Source organism: Mandrillus leucophaeus, unplaced genomic scaffold (genome assembly GCF_000951045.1).
Source record: "Mandrillus leucophaeus isolate KB7577 unplaced genomic scaffold, Mleu.le_1.0 Scaffold291, whole genome shotgun sequence".
NCBI lineage: Eukaryota > Metazoa > Chordata > Mammalia > Primates > Cercopithecidae > Mandrillus > Mandrillus leucophaeus.
Window position 1 is genome coordinate 465739 of NW_012103043.1, and position 16551 is coordinate 482289.

General features: G+C 45.1%; 1 protein-coding gene across 2 annotated transcripts in view; it reads right to left on the bottom strand.

Annotated features, from left to right (window-relative positions):
* LOC105543856 (protein HIRA) overlaps nt 1-16551 on the bottom strand; it is a 125774-nt gene that overhangs the window by 45476 nt on the left and 63747 nt on the right. For both annotated transcript variants that reach the window (XM_011986006.1, XM_011986007.1), the window contains 4 exons: nt 15473-15688; nt 13591-13676; nt 7858-8055; nt 5645-5806 (listed from right to left, as the gene is read on the bottom strand). In XM_011986006.1, the coding sequence (XP_011841396.1) occupies nt 5645-5806; nt 7858-8055; nt 13591-13676; nt 15473-15688 (662 nt within the window). The remainder of the gene's footprint in view (nt 1-5644; nt 5807-7857; nt 8056-13590; nt 13677-15472; nt 15689-16551) is intronic.

Below are 16551 nucleotides of genomic sequence, written 5' to 3' on the forward strand. Positions count from 1 at the left end.
AAAAAAAAAAAAAAAAAACAAACAAAGAAAATCTCCACTGATGGGTGTTTTTTGTTTCATTTTGTTTTTGTTTTTTGAGACAAGTCTCGCTCAGGCTGAAGTGCAATGGCACAATCTCAGCTCACTGCAATCTCTGCCTCCTGGGTTCAAGCGATTCTCCTGCCTCAGCCTCTCGCCACCACACTCCGCTAATTTTTGTATTTTTATAGTAGAGACGGGGTTTCACCATGTTGACCAGGCTGGTCTCCAACTACTGAGCTCAGGTGATCTGCCCACCTCGGCCTCCCAAATTACAGGCGTGAGCCACGGTGCCTGGCCTGTTTTGTTTTTGTTCTTGTTTTGAGACAGGCTCTCATTCTGTTGCCCAGGCTGCAGTGGAGTGATTTCTGCTCACTGCAACCTCTGCCCCCTGTGTTCAAGGAATTCTCCTGTCTCAGCCTCCCGAGTAGCTGGGACTACAGGCACGCACCACCACGCCCAGCTAATTTTTGTATTTTCAGCAGAGGTGGGGTTTCGCCATGATGACCAAGCTGGTCTCAAACTCCTGGACTCAAGTGATCCACCCGCCTCGGCCTCCCAGAATGCTAGGATTGATTACAGGCATGAGCCACTGCACCAGGCCTCCACTGATGGGTGTTTTAAAGGGCTCCTCCTGGTTTTCACTGAGAATCAATACAAGAAAACAGCCACATCAAGAAATTATCTACATTTTCTGTGAGGCCTTTGTTAAAGATACTGGGACTTGTTTTATTTCATTTTCCTCATATAAGAACCTAACCCAACCTGAGAATTCAGCACCAGGCTCCTAGAAGCTCACTATACTCATTCTGTCAGGAAAGCAGGAAGCTCAGCTCGAAGTGAATGCTCACTCACTGCCACTTTCAAGTGAGAAGCTGAGGATGACAAATGTGATGGCAGCCCCTTATTATATAGATCCTGCTAGAGCTGTATTTATGGCTGGACAGTCTTGTGAGACCCTGTGGACACAGCTGCTGAGGGACCAACCCTTGTGGCACCAGGACTCAAGATGTACAGTCAAGATTTTGTCTCCAGAAGCCAATCCAAGGGCTGTCCTCCTGGCTTCTCATTCAGGGTACGCACTACATGAGAGACAAGGGCCACAGAAAGCCGCAAAGCAAACATGAGTGTCTTCCTCAATAAGCAGGACTTTCTGTCTGTGGCACACTGTAGTTTCTCTCAGGTGGGGAATTCGTTTTATTTATTTTGTTGTTCAGAACTTGCTCCATTTCAAAATCTGAGGTTTCTTCACCTTCTGGGAAGCCTCTTAATTCCCTATTGACAACTGCCCTGCAGCACATCCTCTTGGGGGGACTCCTCTCCATTGCCCTGTCTTCAGCTCCACCTCTTCACCTCTGTTGCACTCTCGCCAATTTTGTAGACTGAATGTTCTTTTCATCTGGCTCTGATCTGCTCTCTGAAATGCTTGTTGACTTTTAAACTGCAATGATTATTACTTTTCTTTTCTAAAAGTAATTTTTTTGGTTCATTTCCAAATCTGGTCTTTTTTGATGGTGTATTATTAATTTTTATTGAGATAAATACATATATCATAAACTTTGCCACTTTAAAGTATAGAATCATCAGCTTTTAGTATATTCATAAGGTTATGCAACCATCAAGACTGTCTAATGCCAGAACATTTTCATAATTCCGAAAATAAACTCTGTACCCATTGGTAATCACTCCTTATCCTCCCTCCCCCAGACCCTGGCAACCACCGTTACTCTAATTTCTTTATGGATTTTCCATTCTGGACATTTCATATCAATGAAATCATACAACCTATGATCCTTTGTGACTGGCTGCTTTCTCTTAGCATGTCTTTAAGGTTTATCGTTATTGTAGCACATGTAAGCATCCCCTTCCTATTTAAGGCTGAATAATATTCAGTTGTATGGGTTGACCATATTTTGTTTATCTATTCATCAGCTGATGGACCTTTGGGCTGTTTCCCCTTTTTGGTTATTATGTACGGATGTGAACATTCATCTATGAGTTATTGCATGGATATATGTTTTCAATTCTCTTAGGTATGTATGTAGGTGTGGGAACTGCTAGGTCGGATGATAACTCTGTATTTCACCATTTAAGGAACTTCCAGACTGTTTTCCAAAGGTGCTAAAAGACGTTACATTCCTACCAGCATGTATATGAGGGTTCCCTTTTGAGTTAATTTTTGTTTACAGAATAGAATATTAATCTTTCCTCACATTTTGTTTTAGCTTTCATGTCCTTCAAGACTTAAGCATATTTTATAGCGCCATCTGACAATTCTATGATCACAGGTTTATAGGACCAACACTTCTTATTATCTGACCATCTGATCTTTTAATTACAGACCTCCAAATGGGTATGAAGTATTTCACTGGAGTTTTGCTTTGTATTTCCCTGATGGCTAATGATGTTGATTGTCTTTTTATGTGCCTGTGCTTTGTATATATTCTCTGCAGAAGTTTATATTCAGATCTTCTGCTCATTTTAAAACTGTGTTATTAGTCTTTTTATTGTTGAACTGTAAAAGTTCTTTATATAATTTAAATTCTGAACTTTAATTAGATGTGATTTGCAAATATTTTCTCCCATTCTGTAGGTTGTCTTTCCATTCTAATAGTGCCTTTGGAAGCACAAAAGCTTTGCTTTTTTTTTTTTTGAGAGATGGAGTTTTGCTCTTTTGCCCAGGCTGGAGTGAAGTGGCATGATCTCTGCTCACTGCAACCTTTGTCCCCTGAGTTTAAGCAATTCTCTTGTCTCGACCTACTGAGTAGCTGGGATTACAGGCCCCCGCCACCATGCCTGGCTAATTTTTGTATTTTTGGTAGAGATGGGGTTTCACCATGTTGGCCAGACTGGTCTTGAACTCTTGACCTCAGGTGATCCACACACCTTGGTCTCCCAAAGTGCTAGGATTACAGGCATGAGCCACCATGCCTGGCCAAGCTTTTAATTTTTAAAATGGCTTTGTATAGATGAGGTCTTGCCATGTTGCCCAGGCTGGTCTTGAATTACTGGACCTTCTGTCCTGGGCTCTGAAATTGCTAGGATTATAAGCATGAACCATTGTGTCCAGCCAAAAGTTTTAAATTTTGATGGAGTCCAATTTATCGGTTCTTTCCTTTAGTCGTTTGTGCATTAGGTGTCATATTTAAGAAACAGCTGCCTAATCCAAGGTCACAAAGATTTCTATCTATTTCTTCTAAGAGTTTTATAGTTTTTGCTCTCACATTTAGTTCTTTGTTCCCTTTTGAGTTAATTTTTGTTTATAGAATAGAGTATTAATCTTTCCTCACGTTTTGTTTTAGTTTTCATGTCTTTCAAGACTTAAGCATATTTTATAGTACCATCTGACAATTCTATGATCACAGGTTTATAGAAACCTAAGTCTCCCAGTAAGTATGTCTCCAGACATTTGCGCATGACACGCTGTTTCTTCTTGTGACTTTGGACTTTATGATCATCTAAGCAGTGCTTTATCAGTGGTAACGCTGTACACCCTGGCCCAGGGAATGTCACTGCAGGGTGGATACGCATTTCTGCCAAGGGCCTCTGGATGTCAGTTAGACCAGGATCTCCTTTGTGTTCATTTCTCGGCTTGGTGATTTCTAGACAACACAGGTAGTGTTAAACTGGCCCTGAATCCACAAGACAGCAGGCCTGTGGTTACACAGTCTCAAGGGAAGACTGTTCTCCCAACCCAAAAACAGGCTGCGACATTCCAACTTCTCTGCTAGTTCTTGTGCTGCCAGTTGGGTTTTCCCAGTGTCTGCCTCAGTCCTTTTTTAAGCAGCTTGACTTTATGCTGGTGACTTAATTCCAGCTCCTACATGGCTTAGACCCCAGGCTTTGTCTCAAGTCGATGTGGTCATTAAAACTCAAGGTCCTCACTCAAGACCCCTAGCCATGCACCCATGGTGCAGTTCTGCCTGCTGCTCTTTTTTGTTCACTCTTAGATTTTAGGCTCTGGGGACTGCCCTTTCTTGTGAACCAGTCATTCATTTTAGGGACAAGGGTTGCATTTAATCCAGCATTTCAAAGTATTTAGAAGCAGGGAGGCCAGGCGCGGTGGCTCACACCTGTAATCCCAGCACTTTGGGAGGCTGGGCGGGTGGATCACCTGAGGTCAGGAGTTCAAGACCAGCGTGGCCAACATGGTGAAACCCCGTCTCTACTAAAAATACCAAAAATTAGCCGGGTGTGGTGGCAGGCGCCTGTAATTCCAGCTACTTGGGAGGCTGAGGCAGGGGAATCAATTGAACCTGGGAGGCAGAGGTTGCAGTGAACAGAGTAGCTAGGACAATAGGCATGTGCCATGACACCTGGATAATTTTTCTGGTAGAGATGGGGGTCTCAGTATGTTGCCCAGGCTGGTCTCAAACTCCTGGCCTCAAGCGATCCTCCTGTCTTGGCCTCTCAAAGCATTGGGTTTACAGGCATGAGCTACTGCATGTGGCCTGCACTGAGTTAATTATGAAACAAGCATGATGAGATTACAGAGTAGACTAGAAGATTCCACACCAAGTTTACAGATACAGCATCAAACTTGCAGAAAGGGTCCTCCCATGCTAGCTAGCTTCCAGGAACTGTTTTCCAAGGAGAATAAATCCTGTCCAGACATGCAGTTTTGGACAGAACTTTTCATAAGCAAAGCCCCAGAGATAGCATGCTGTGGCTTTAGCTCCAAATCACCATCTACTGCAAGGACAGGTCACATGCAAATGCTCCTTTTATTGGGCACCTGCTGGCTGTGTGGCTACTACAAATTTCTGACTAGTGTCCTTGTACTTGGCTGATGGTGGCACAGGCTAGGTTGTGTCTGCCCAGGGCTGCTGAGCCCTATAAACCTCGCAGTGGGGTGCAACTCTTAAGGGACAGCTCTTAAGCCACCAAAGCCCAGCCCACAGCTGCCTCTCCTCTCCCAGGCTCTGACTCATTGGGATGTGAACTTAGCTCTTTGTCGAGTCAGGCTTGGAGGAAGGGGCCCTCTCAAGAGGCAGAGAACTTCAGGGCCAATGGCAGAGGCTGCAGACATTAGCTCTGGCCACCTCAGGAGGATGCACTACCGCAAAACTCCAAGAAATAAAGAACTACAGCCTGCATGATGTCACAGCTGTGTTTGAGGGGAGACCCAGAGAATGGACAAGCAGCATAGTATCCACAAAAGCTCAGAAGCCAATCTGATAAAGACCTCACCTACATCATTTTTATTGTAGCTGTCTACCTCTGGTCAGTTTCTGAGTGGAAGGCCGTCACTTCCATGATGTATCAACATCAGAGCCTTCACCTCTCCAACTAATCTCACACTCTCTTCTGGGCAAACTCTGGACTCCATCCAAACACCATTATTCTCAGTCCAGCCTCTGCACTGACCAATCCTTGTGCCTTTGCCCATGTGGTTCTTTTGCTGTGTCCTCCCCACAGCTCCTTCCAGCCACCCTCCCACTTGAAGGAGCCACCTCTTTCTCCTGGTGGCTCACTAAGGGCTCTGCAGTCTTGCTCCCATGTATTGAGCGGCTAGAGTCTTTTCCCCAACAGGAAGGCATGTTGCTTGGTGGAAACACTGCCACTGTGCTGCTGACCCATGCCTGCACCCTCCCTGGTCCTTCAGGGTCCTGCAGCTACCACCTACCTTTCCACGGCTGTTGGAGTCACGCTGGTCAGGGCAGGAGCACCTGGCGTGGCTTTGGACCGCTCTGTGAACCGGGAATCAAATGCTTTCATGGGTTCAATCTTGGACGGGGTCGTTAACACAGAAGGTGACAATGCAGCAGGAGTAGAGGTAGCATTCATACTGGGGTGAAGAAGAGGGGAGGCATGTCAAGCGCAATCCTGAAAGGATCTGGAGGTCTAGTATTTGCATTATTTGGAGCCTACTAAAAAAGGCACAAACATCAAACTTCCATAAACACAAAAAATTTCAAGATACAATCTACTACTCCCATTTCTTTAAAATTTTCATGTGATAAAATTATGGACACCGAGAAGGTTGTGAGCAAATGCATACACATTTCCCCCCTTTGCACTGTTCTGAGAGCTTTTGCGTGAAACATGAGGCCTAGAACATGGTTCTTACAGCCCTTTTCTCTAGTCATACTGCCCTATCTCCAAAACTTAAATACAGCACCTCTACCCCAAACCACTCCAACCGCTCACCTTTCCCACTTCAACAATGAGTCTCATGAGATAAGCCTGCACCTGGGGTGCTGAAGCCATGGTCTGCTCCTGGCCTTTACCCTTACTCAGGCATCCTCCATCCTGGGTGGCCCCTCCCATATCTCCCTGTGACAGTGTCACATTCTTGGCATTATGCTCCAAGTGCTCATCGCACAGCTTTCGTCTTCTATTCCAAAGAGAAAGGAGAGGCCAGGCAGAAGCCTGCCCGGTCCATCCTTCATGTCCAAGCCCACATAACATGCTTTGGGACCATGGCCACTGTGCCTCCTCCTGAGCACACCCAGGCGAACTTCCACTCCCACCTGCCCAGACACCACACCACATGCCTGGACAGTCCCATTTTTGTCCTCCATGACCTGTGGCCACTAGAATGGGCCATCCCCGAAGCAGTTCTCAGATCTGGCATGGTCTATCCTTCCCAGGCCCCCTTCTTCCTGGCATGCTTTGCTTCCTCACTGGTCTTGCTGCTCAGTCTTTTCTTCCTACCCTCTCAGGATCCCCCCAGGACAGTGACCTAATGTTTGGGCATGCCTCCACAGCCATGGTGCTAGCACACAGAAGTAGGAGCCTGCAGTAACACAAGACTCCATTCCACCAATGGAGAATTGCTCTAACGGTATCAGCTGTATCCCAGAAGCAGGGGGCTGCAGTAACACAAGACTCCATTCCACCAATAGAGAATCGCTCTGATGGTATCAGCTGTATGTGCCAGGGAGTGGCCAATTTGGGGCACCACCACCTAATAGAGTCACTCTCCTAAAATGGAGGTCTCAAAGCCTTCTATGTCTCCATTCTGGGGAAAAGCCCAGACTACCTGATCCAGCACAGACACCTTGGCCTTCTCCCTCTTCTTGGCCTTCCTGAGGGGATTGGGGGGCTGCTGCCCCTAATACCCAGGCCTCCTCCCCTGGTAGGCCTGTATGAGCCCTGTGGAGGGTACCCTCTGAGGCACCTCCCTGACCCTGAGATACCAGCCCCTCTTTGGATGGCTAGCCATTTCTACCCAGGGGACCTGAGGGGCCACCTGCAACCCTGTGGCTGCCTCTCCCCTACCAGCCTACACACTCCCTGAGGATGAGGACCCACCAATTAAGCCCCTGCGATGCCTGGGGCCTAGCAGGGTATGTAACCTAGAGCAGGTGCTGAGCAAACATTCACTCCTGGCTTTCATTTGTGCTTGTCTGGTTCTGATTTCTAATTTGGTTTCCAAGTAAAGATGGATGAAGACACAGGCTCTGTGAGTGAATATAATTCTGAGAGTACGAGGGGAGTCTATGCCTTTCCACAGGAGCACCCTGCCTAGGATGGATGCTCTGTGATGTGCTCAGCAGACTGAAGTGGAGGCTGAGGCCCCAGAAATGTGAAGGACCTCCAGTGTAGAGCTGCCAGGTGGGGCTGACTCTGCAGCATGTAGCATTTCACTGATAGCTCCCACCCTTAGCAGCCTGACCCTTGGTCGGCCTTGATACACTCTCTGTGAAATCCTCACGGTCCTGAGCATCAGAGACTCCCCTCTGAGAAGTCCCCATTTCAAATCAAGCATTTTTTTCTTCCTTTTTTCACTGGAGGGGCCACAAAGTGCAAACAGAATAAAATTCTCTGTCCTCAAAACCATGTGCAAACCTGAACTTTCCCCAGCGACAGGAACAAGCCTTGGCACCCACTAACCTGTCTTTATTGACAGAATCGCCTGCAGGTCTGGCACTGGCAGCCACCACAGGCTCTGTGCAAGGCTTCGAGGCGCCGAAGGAGTTAGGGGTACTGGAGTCCAGTGGCAGTAGCTGTGGACTGCTGTGAGAAGAGAGCATGGTGCCCGCCAAGGAGCCCGAGAGGGGGATGCTGTTAAAGAATGCCGTGGAGAAGTCCCTGTCATCAAGTAAGAACAAAAGTCAGCCTTGAAAGTCAGGTGCCACATCCAGTACTTTATACATTCAAATAACTTTTTTCTAGGTCCAAAGGCAGTAGGTTTTCATGACAGAAAATCTGCAAAGTTACAGAAAAGTAAAAAGAAAATTAAAGCCACTTAATATACTATATATTTAATTGAATCTAGGATTTACAGGCTCTATATGTACTACTAAGAAAGAAAACAATGCTACTAATTGTCAGATGCCATTGATTGTACAACACACCCAAATCTCAGAGGTGTTAAACTGTGCAAACACGTCTTAGGAGGAATGAAATGCAGCAATACAGAAAGGGCCTCCCTTTCATGAAGGGCCAGGGGGCATGCCACTAGGTGGGTGTGCCATAATATACCTAACCCAGCCTCTACTGAGGGACCACAAGACTGTCTCCAGCTTTTTCTATAACAGATGCTGCTACACCAGGACGCAAGGTATTGCAGTGTCAAAACTGAGGATTCTGGGACAGCCAGGTCTGACTCCTCTGCCATTTGCAAGCTTGTGACTTGCTCCAACTACTCTTGTGCCTCCAGTCATGTCTGCAAAATACAAAGTGTCAGGACTCTCCCCATGGGGTTGCTGTCAGGACTAAAGTAGTTGCTGTAGGACACTCTTAGAACACACATTAGCTGCTCAAAGAATTATGAAATTCTAACAAGTGTCATTACACCTAAGATTCACATAATACATGGGATAAATTCTTAGAAGTGGAATTGTAGCAGCAAATGAAATGTTCACTGATGATTTGGAATAAATATTTCTAAAGTGCCCTCCTCAGAGGTTTAAATTATAAGCCATGTATGAGAGCACCTATTTCTCCACATAGGTGCTTAGTAACACTTTTATCAAATTTCTTGACACTTAACAATCTGACAGAAGAAAAATGGTATCTTACTTTAATTTTGATATGAGTGATGTTGACATTTTTTCTTTTTCTTTTTTTTTTGAGATGGAGTCTCACTCGTCACCCAGGCTGGAATGCAGTGGTGCGATCTCGGCTCACTGCACGTTCCGCCTCAAGGGTTCATGCCATTCTCCTGCCTCAGCCTCCCAAGCAGCCCGCCACTATGCCCGGCTAATTTTTTGTATTTTTAGTAGAGACGGGGGTTCACCGTGTTAGGCAGGATGGTCTCGATCTCCTGACCTTGTGATCCGTCTGTCTTGGCCTCCCAAAGTGCTGGGATTACAAGAATGAGCCACCATGCCCAGCCGACATTTTTTCAAAACAGAAATACTTGATTTCCGGCCAGACGCAGTGGCTCATGCCTGTGATCCCAGTGCTTTGGCAGGCCGAGGCAGGTGGATCACTTGAGGTCAAGAGTTCGAGACCAGCCTGGCCAACATGGTGAAACCCCCTGTCTCCACTAAAAATACAAAAATTAGCCGGGCATGGTGGTGGGCACCTGTAATCCCAGATACTTGGGAGGCTGAGGCAGGAGAATCTCTTGAATCTGGGAGGCAGAGGCTGCAGTGAGTTGAGATCACACCACTGCACTCTAGCTTGAGCAAGAGTGAGACTTCACCTCAATTAAAAAAAAAAAAGACAGAAATACTTGACTTCCTTCTTTTTGTGAACTGCATGTTCATATGCTTTGTCTACTGTTTTGTTATTGGTCTTTATTACTGATTTGTAAAAACTATTTACATATTAAAAAACATTCCTTATAAGGTAGGAAATATTTTCCCTGGGATATTGTGCTTCAACTATTTATGGCCTTTTTTATTTTATTTTTTATTTTTTGAGATGGAGTCTTGCTCTGTCACCAGGCTGGAGTGCAGTGGCGCAATCTCGGCTCACTGCAACCTCTGCCTCCCAGGTTCAAGCGACTCTCCTGCCTCAGCCTCCCAAGTAGCTGGGACTACAGGGGTGCGCCACCACACCCAGCTAGTTTTTGTATTTTTTAGTAGAGACGGGGTTTCACCATGTTGGCCAGGATGGTCTCCATCTCTCGACCTCGTATCTGCCTGCCTCGGCCTCCCAAAGTGCTAGGATTATAGGTGTGAGCCACCACGCCCAGCCAGTCTATCTTTTAAATGCACTAAAATTTTTAAATTTTTGTGTACTCTAAATTGTCACTTACAGAAAATAATTTTTTGACCTCTGAGATTATAAAAAATACTCTTCCGGGGAATCTTCTAAAATTTTAAACAAAAATATTTTAAACAACAAAAAGTTAAACGAACTCTAAGCTGTTTAGAATGTATGTAATAAATTGTGAGGTTGGGACCCAACATTGTTTCTAGTGGTGGGGCGGGGGCATGTAGTCCTGTCTTCCATTTACTGAATTAGCTAATGTTTTATCACTGATGTGAAAAGGTACCTTTAAAATTCCCATAAATACTCGGGCCTATTTTCTGATATTCTATCATATTCCACTGCTCTATGTATTCATGTGTCAACACCTCACTGTTTTGAGTATGACAGCCTTTAAGTTTTAATTTCTGGTGGGGCTAGTCTTCCCTGATTAATCTTCTTTTTCAGAAATATTTCAGCCATTTCTATTTATTTTTCCACATAACTTTATTTTATTTATTTATTTATTTGATACAAAGTCTTACTCTGTCACCCAGGCTGGAGTATAGTGGCACGATCTTGGCTCACTGCAACCTACCAGGTTCAAGCAATTCTCCTGCCTCAGCCTCTGAGTAGCTGGGACTGCAGGCGCGCCACCACTCCCAGCTTATTTTTATATTTTTAGTAGAGACGGGGTTTCACCATGTTGGCCAGGCTGGTCTCAAACTCCTGACCTCAGGTATCTGCCTGCCTTGGCCTCCCAAAGTGCTGGGATTATAGGTGTCAGCCACTGTGCCCAGCCGAGTTTTCCGCATAACTTTATAGTTACCGTGTCTGATTCCAAAAATTCCTATAGTTATTTGTACTGGTTAAATTTATAGGCTACAGGAGAGCTGACATCTTTATGATGCCATCCTAGCTAATCAATGGTATGAATTTCTAGTTATTTCTTTGAGTTTTCTTTGAAGCCTCGACGTAGGGTTTTAAATTTTTTCTTCATTAAGGTCTACATCTCTGGTTGCATCCTAGTTATTTTATTTGTGAATGTGACTTATTTCTTTATGCGCTCTGAGGATAGTTGGTGCTACCTGACTTCATGTTGATTGTATCCAGCCACCTGACTATCTTCTTTCATTGCCTATGGCAGCTTTTCCAGTTGATTCTGTTATAAACCATATCATCCTTAAATAATTATCCTTTCCAATTTGTTCTTTCCTTTGACTAACTACATGGGCTAGGACCTATAGAACAATGTTAAATTATAGTTGCAAGAGTAGGCATTTGTTCAGTTTTTGAACTTAATTTGAAATAAGATAATTTATCGAGTTAAGGAAGCATCCACCTACTCCCATTTAACTGAGTTTTAAAAATTACGTTGAATTTTACCAAAATGCCTCTTAAGCATCAATGAAAGAGATCATATAATTTTTTTTCTTTTGATCTACTGATATGTAGAACTAAATAGTTACCTAAAATTTGAACTTCCTTACTTTCCTAAAACAAACCTCACTTGGTCATGGTATATTAGCCTTTAACAAGCAGTAAGGTTCTGTTTGTTACTATTTCACTTAGATTTTGCACTGACGTTCAGAAATGAGAGTGATCTTGAATTTATTATGTTTTATCCTTGTAAGATTTTGATATAAATATTATGTTCATTTCAAAATAAAAATTTGCACATTTCTTCTCCATGCACTAGAATATTTAAAATGGTGTTAACGGTTACCTGAGTTACCTGTTCCTGAAAAGTTCCTAAAGTTTCCCTGTGAAGCCATCTTAGTCTGGTGGCTTTGGTGGGGTTAACTTTGTCCTCTATTTCTTCCACAATAATTTTTCACTTTTAGTAATTTTATTTTCTTCAAAAACTATCCATTTTCTGTGCAAATTTATTTGCACAGAGTTCAGCAAAGAAGTCTCTCATCTTTTTGATTTGTCTGCTATTATTTCTCACTTATACCTACTTTGCATATTTATGCTTTTTCTTTTTTCTTGATTAGCTAAGCTAATAAGGACCTATTCTGTTGCTACTTGTTTATTAGAATGTGGGAATCGGGAGGGCAAAAAGCTTTTAATACCAAAGGAATCAGGTCCTGGTGCCAGAAATATGCATCCTATGTCAGAAAGTTGGCCCCAGACCAGACCTACCCCTTCTCACCAGGTAAGGCCTGGAAGGATCCACAGAACAAAGTGCTACCATCAACAACACCACCTCCCCATCCCACAGGCTCAGTGTGCTCAGAGCTCAACCACACACTGGGTCTCACTTGGTCCTAGTAAAAGGTAGGTAGGGGCATTATCACCTATAGGGTCACAATAGGAAAAAGACTTAGTCAAAAGAAAATGAGTGCTCTGTGGGGAGTCAGCAGACCTGGTTCTGGCTCTACTCACGGGGACCTCAGAGCCTGCACATCTAACATGAGGAGACTGGATCTGTACACTGTACAAGAGAAGGTTTCTTCAGACACCAAGGAAGATGTGGAATAGCTTGTGGATGGACAACTGCAAAACGCAGAGGCCTAAAGTGTGTGGTCTCTATGAAGGGCTTACAAATGCCCTGAGCAGATAGGTGGAATGAGAATAAACCCAGAGTGAACTGCCTTGACAGTGGGGGTCTATTTCTTTTACATAGGGCCTTATCATTTTTCTTTCTTTTTTTTTGAATCAACACACATCATTTTGGGAAGAATAATCAATTCAAAAACAATCCTCACTATATACACTGGGACAACAGCAAGTGGTGAATGAGTCTCTTCCCCATCTCTGTCCCCAACAGGAAAATGTGTTTCAGAGCCCTACCCTCTGCCCAGTAATTCTACTTCTAGAAGTTATCCTGAGAGAATCACAGGTGAGCTCAAAGACTCATTTATAATCATGAGAAACTGGACACAATACAAGTCCACAGTGAACTGGCTAAGCAAATCCTAGGACGGGAACCTGGATAATCAGACAGTAAATGCCTCAGAGGACTAGTTATTAAAATGGATGAATGGGCAAGAAACAGTAACAAGTGGGGTAAAAAAGACTGGAAATACAGATATCAAAATGTTAACAGTGACTGTATCTGATTATGGATAATGTTTTTATCTTCTTTGGGCTTTTACAATTTTCTAAATTTAACCATGTGTAAATATACCTTTCATAATCATAAAAATAACTTTATGAAAGAAAAAAAAGAAAAAAAAAATCAGCCTGACTGACTGCCTTCCTTGTGCGTCCTCTGGTGCCCTGGCAACAGTGAAGTGCAGCAGATGTGCTGGCTGCCTTAGCACTACCACCCACCACGTGATTCAGGTGCGCACAAGGGCTCCAGGAAGAGTATGGGCTTTGAGACTCTGGGAAGCTGAGCTCGACTTCCTTGCTTCCACGTTCTACCAGTCAGGTTGTGAAGGGCCTATGAAGATCCTCACCGTGAAAGTGTTAACCGCTGAAAGAAGACAGGAAGATCTCACCAGATAAGATCATGAAAGGGGAATGAACCAGTACCCAGTGTCCAGCTGTGCTATGCAGAGAGGTGTGATTCTTCTCCGACCATCTGCCGTCCGAGTCTCAACTTGTTTCTTCAGAAGATTCTAGCAAAGCGGAGTTACATAAATGAATGCAAAAGTTTCTGCCAACTATTTCCAAATATTAAAAAATAAAGTCTATTTTTTTTCCTCGTGATAAGAACACTGAGCATAAGATCTACCCGCTTAGCAAAGTTTTAAGTATGCAATATCATATTGTGAACTGTAGGCACTCTGCTGTAGGGGAGATCTCTAGGACTTATTCATCTTCTATAACTTAAACCTTATACCCTTTGGCTAATAACTCTCATTTTCCTCTGACCCCAGTATTCACCATTCTATTCTTTGCCTCTGTGAGTTTGACTATTTTAGATTCCTCATATAAGAGGTATCATGCAGGCCAGGCGCGGTGGCTCATGCCTGTAATCCCAGCACTTTGTGGAGGCCAAGGTGGGCGGATCACGAGGTCAGGAGATCGGACCATCCTGGCCAACATGGTGAAACCCCATCTCTACTAAAAACACAAAAATTAGCTGGGCGTGGTGGTGTGTGCCTGTAATCCCAGCTACTTGGGAGGCTGAGGCAGGAGAATCGCTTGAACCAGGGAGCTGGAGGTTGCAGTGAGCCAAGATTGCACCACTGCACTCCAGCCTGGTGACAGCGACACTCCATCTCAAAACAAAAAAAAAGAGGTATCATGCAGTATTTGTCCTTCTGTGTCTGGCTTATCATTAATTTGTACACATTAAGTATGTATAACTTTTTATATGTCAATTATACCTCAACATGGTAGGTTTAAAAATAATAAGGCTTCTAAGGAAATGTATTCTAAATTCTCCTTCTAAGCCCTTCTGGTACAACTAAACAAGACACCTAAGCAAAGAACAAGCAGTGGGTGCATGCCACACTAGCCGCCCCACACAACAGCCATGGAAAGGGCTAAAGGACTGAGCCCTGCACCCATGAACCACATGTCTGTCACTGAGCTAGGGATTTTCTCTCCTTTTTTTTTTTTTTTTTTTTGAGACAGAATCTCACTCAGTTGCCCAGGCTGGAGTGCAGTGGTGCAGTCTCGGCATACTGCAACCTCCACCTCCTGGGTTTAAGCAAGTCTCCTGTTCAGCCTCCCATGTAGCTGGGATTACAGGCATGCACCACCACACCCAGCTAATTTTTGTTTTTTTTTCTTTTAAGTACAGACAGGGTTTCATTATGTTGGCCAGGCTGGTCTGGAACTCCTGACCTCAAGCGAGCTGCCCGCCTCAGCCTCCCAAAGTGCTGGGATTACAGGCGTGAGCTGCCGTGCCTGGCCTGAGGTAGGGATTTTCAAACTGACTTTCAAAATAGAATCCTTCCTTCCACAGAAAGCTCATAACTAGGGGTTTTCTCTCATTCTTTATATTTGAATTGCCTGGAGGAGCTTTGTCAGCCTACATAGGCTCCTGGAGATGGATTTAACTCCCCAAGCAATAACATTCCCTACCCTTTTCCTGCCCCATTTCCAACCCCTTCTCATCAAACATGGCTTCCAGATGAAGGGGAACCCACAGAAGTCTCCTAAGGGCAGGGACCGAAACCCACTGTTGTTAGCATCTAGGATTTCCTAGAAAGGCCAGCAGGATAAAGTTCGTAAGTTCTTACAAGAGACGACCTTCTCTGGGCTCCTGGGGATAAGGTCTTTGATAAAGGGGATCCAGGCCCTATGCAGCAGTTGGCAAGGGGCCAACAGGCCCGAGGCTGGCTAACCCATGGATCCCATGCCAAACTAAACAAATCCCTTCCTTCCCACCACTGATGTCTGCCCTTCACCCTGTCCCTGGGCATATGTCCATGTCTTTAGTGCCATCAGGCAGGGCTCTCACCTTCCTGATATCTTCAAGACTCTCCCCATTGACGACACCTGCGACTGAGGTGGCTGAGCCCATCTCCCTGGTCGCGGCACTCTTCTGGTCCAGCTGCTGCTGCTGCTGCCTCCGTTGGTACTTGAGCATCTCAGGGTTCTCAATGACGGCTGTGGAGAGCTGGGCCTCGGTCATGATGGCCAGGCTCTTGCCATAGGTGGACTGGTGAATGCGGCTCTGGGGAAGCAAGAGAGGCAAAACATGCCAGAGTGAGCATCAGTGTGGCCAGTGCTGCCCACCAGCAGGCAAACCACAGCAGGGCTCTCCTGGCTCTGAGCAGAGAAGGGACCCAAGGCCAACTCCCCATCGCCTCCCACCCTATTCTGCCTGTCCCTCATTTGACGGCTCTGTTGATGTCTCATGCTCTCCCTCGATGTTTATGGCCTCCCTTGTATCCGTAACTGGGAGGACAGTAAATGAGACAGCCAACAAGACAACACTGCCCCACAGTCTGGTGCAGAACAAATAACAATCCACAGTGCTTCAATGGAAAGGAAGATACTCAAGGTGCTAACTTAAGGCTCTTAAGGACCCAAATGCATTTGGGAATCAGATCCTAGAACAAGAGTCTACTTTCACAGCTCATTTGTAGCCATCAGCCCTGTGGTTGGAAGTCCCCATTGGCCTGCTTACAGTGTCTCTAAGAGTATGGGAAGGCCTGGCACAGCAGAGATGGGGAGCCTCCTTTACTCCCACCCCTCCTAGTATGTCATCATACTCCCTTCCTCCTAGGCCCTCGTAGTCTTGTCCCCTAACAAGCTAGACAGAAGCCTCATGAGAGCAGAGATGGTGTCCCCAGCACACTGTAGTAATGGCTGTACATGAAAGTGCATGAGGAACAGACTTCCATGGGATGTGCAAATGTCCAACGTGGGATTCTGCCCAAGAACAGGGACTGTGGTTAACAGGACATCTGCTTTACACCAGAGTATGGGTTGAGAGGCAGCATTCCAAGAGAGGTGCCTCAGGACTCGCTCCTGCAGGGCTTGGATGTGGCCAGGAACCTCCTTCTCTTGCCATCTTGGCTCCTGCCCTTCTCT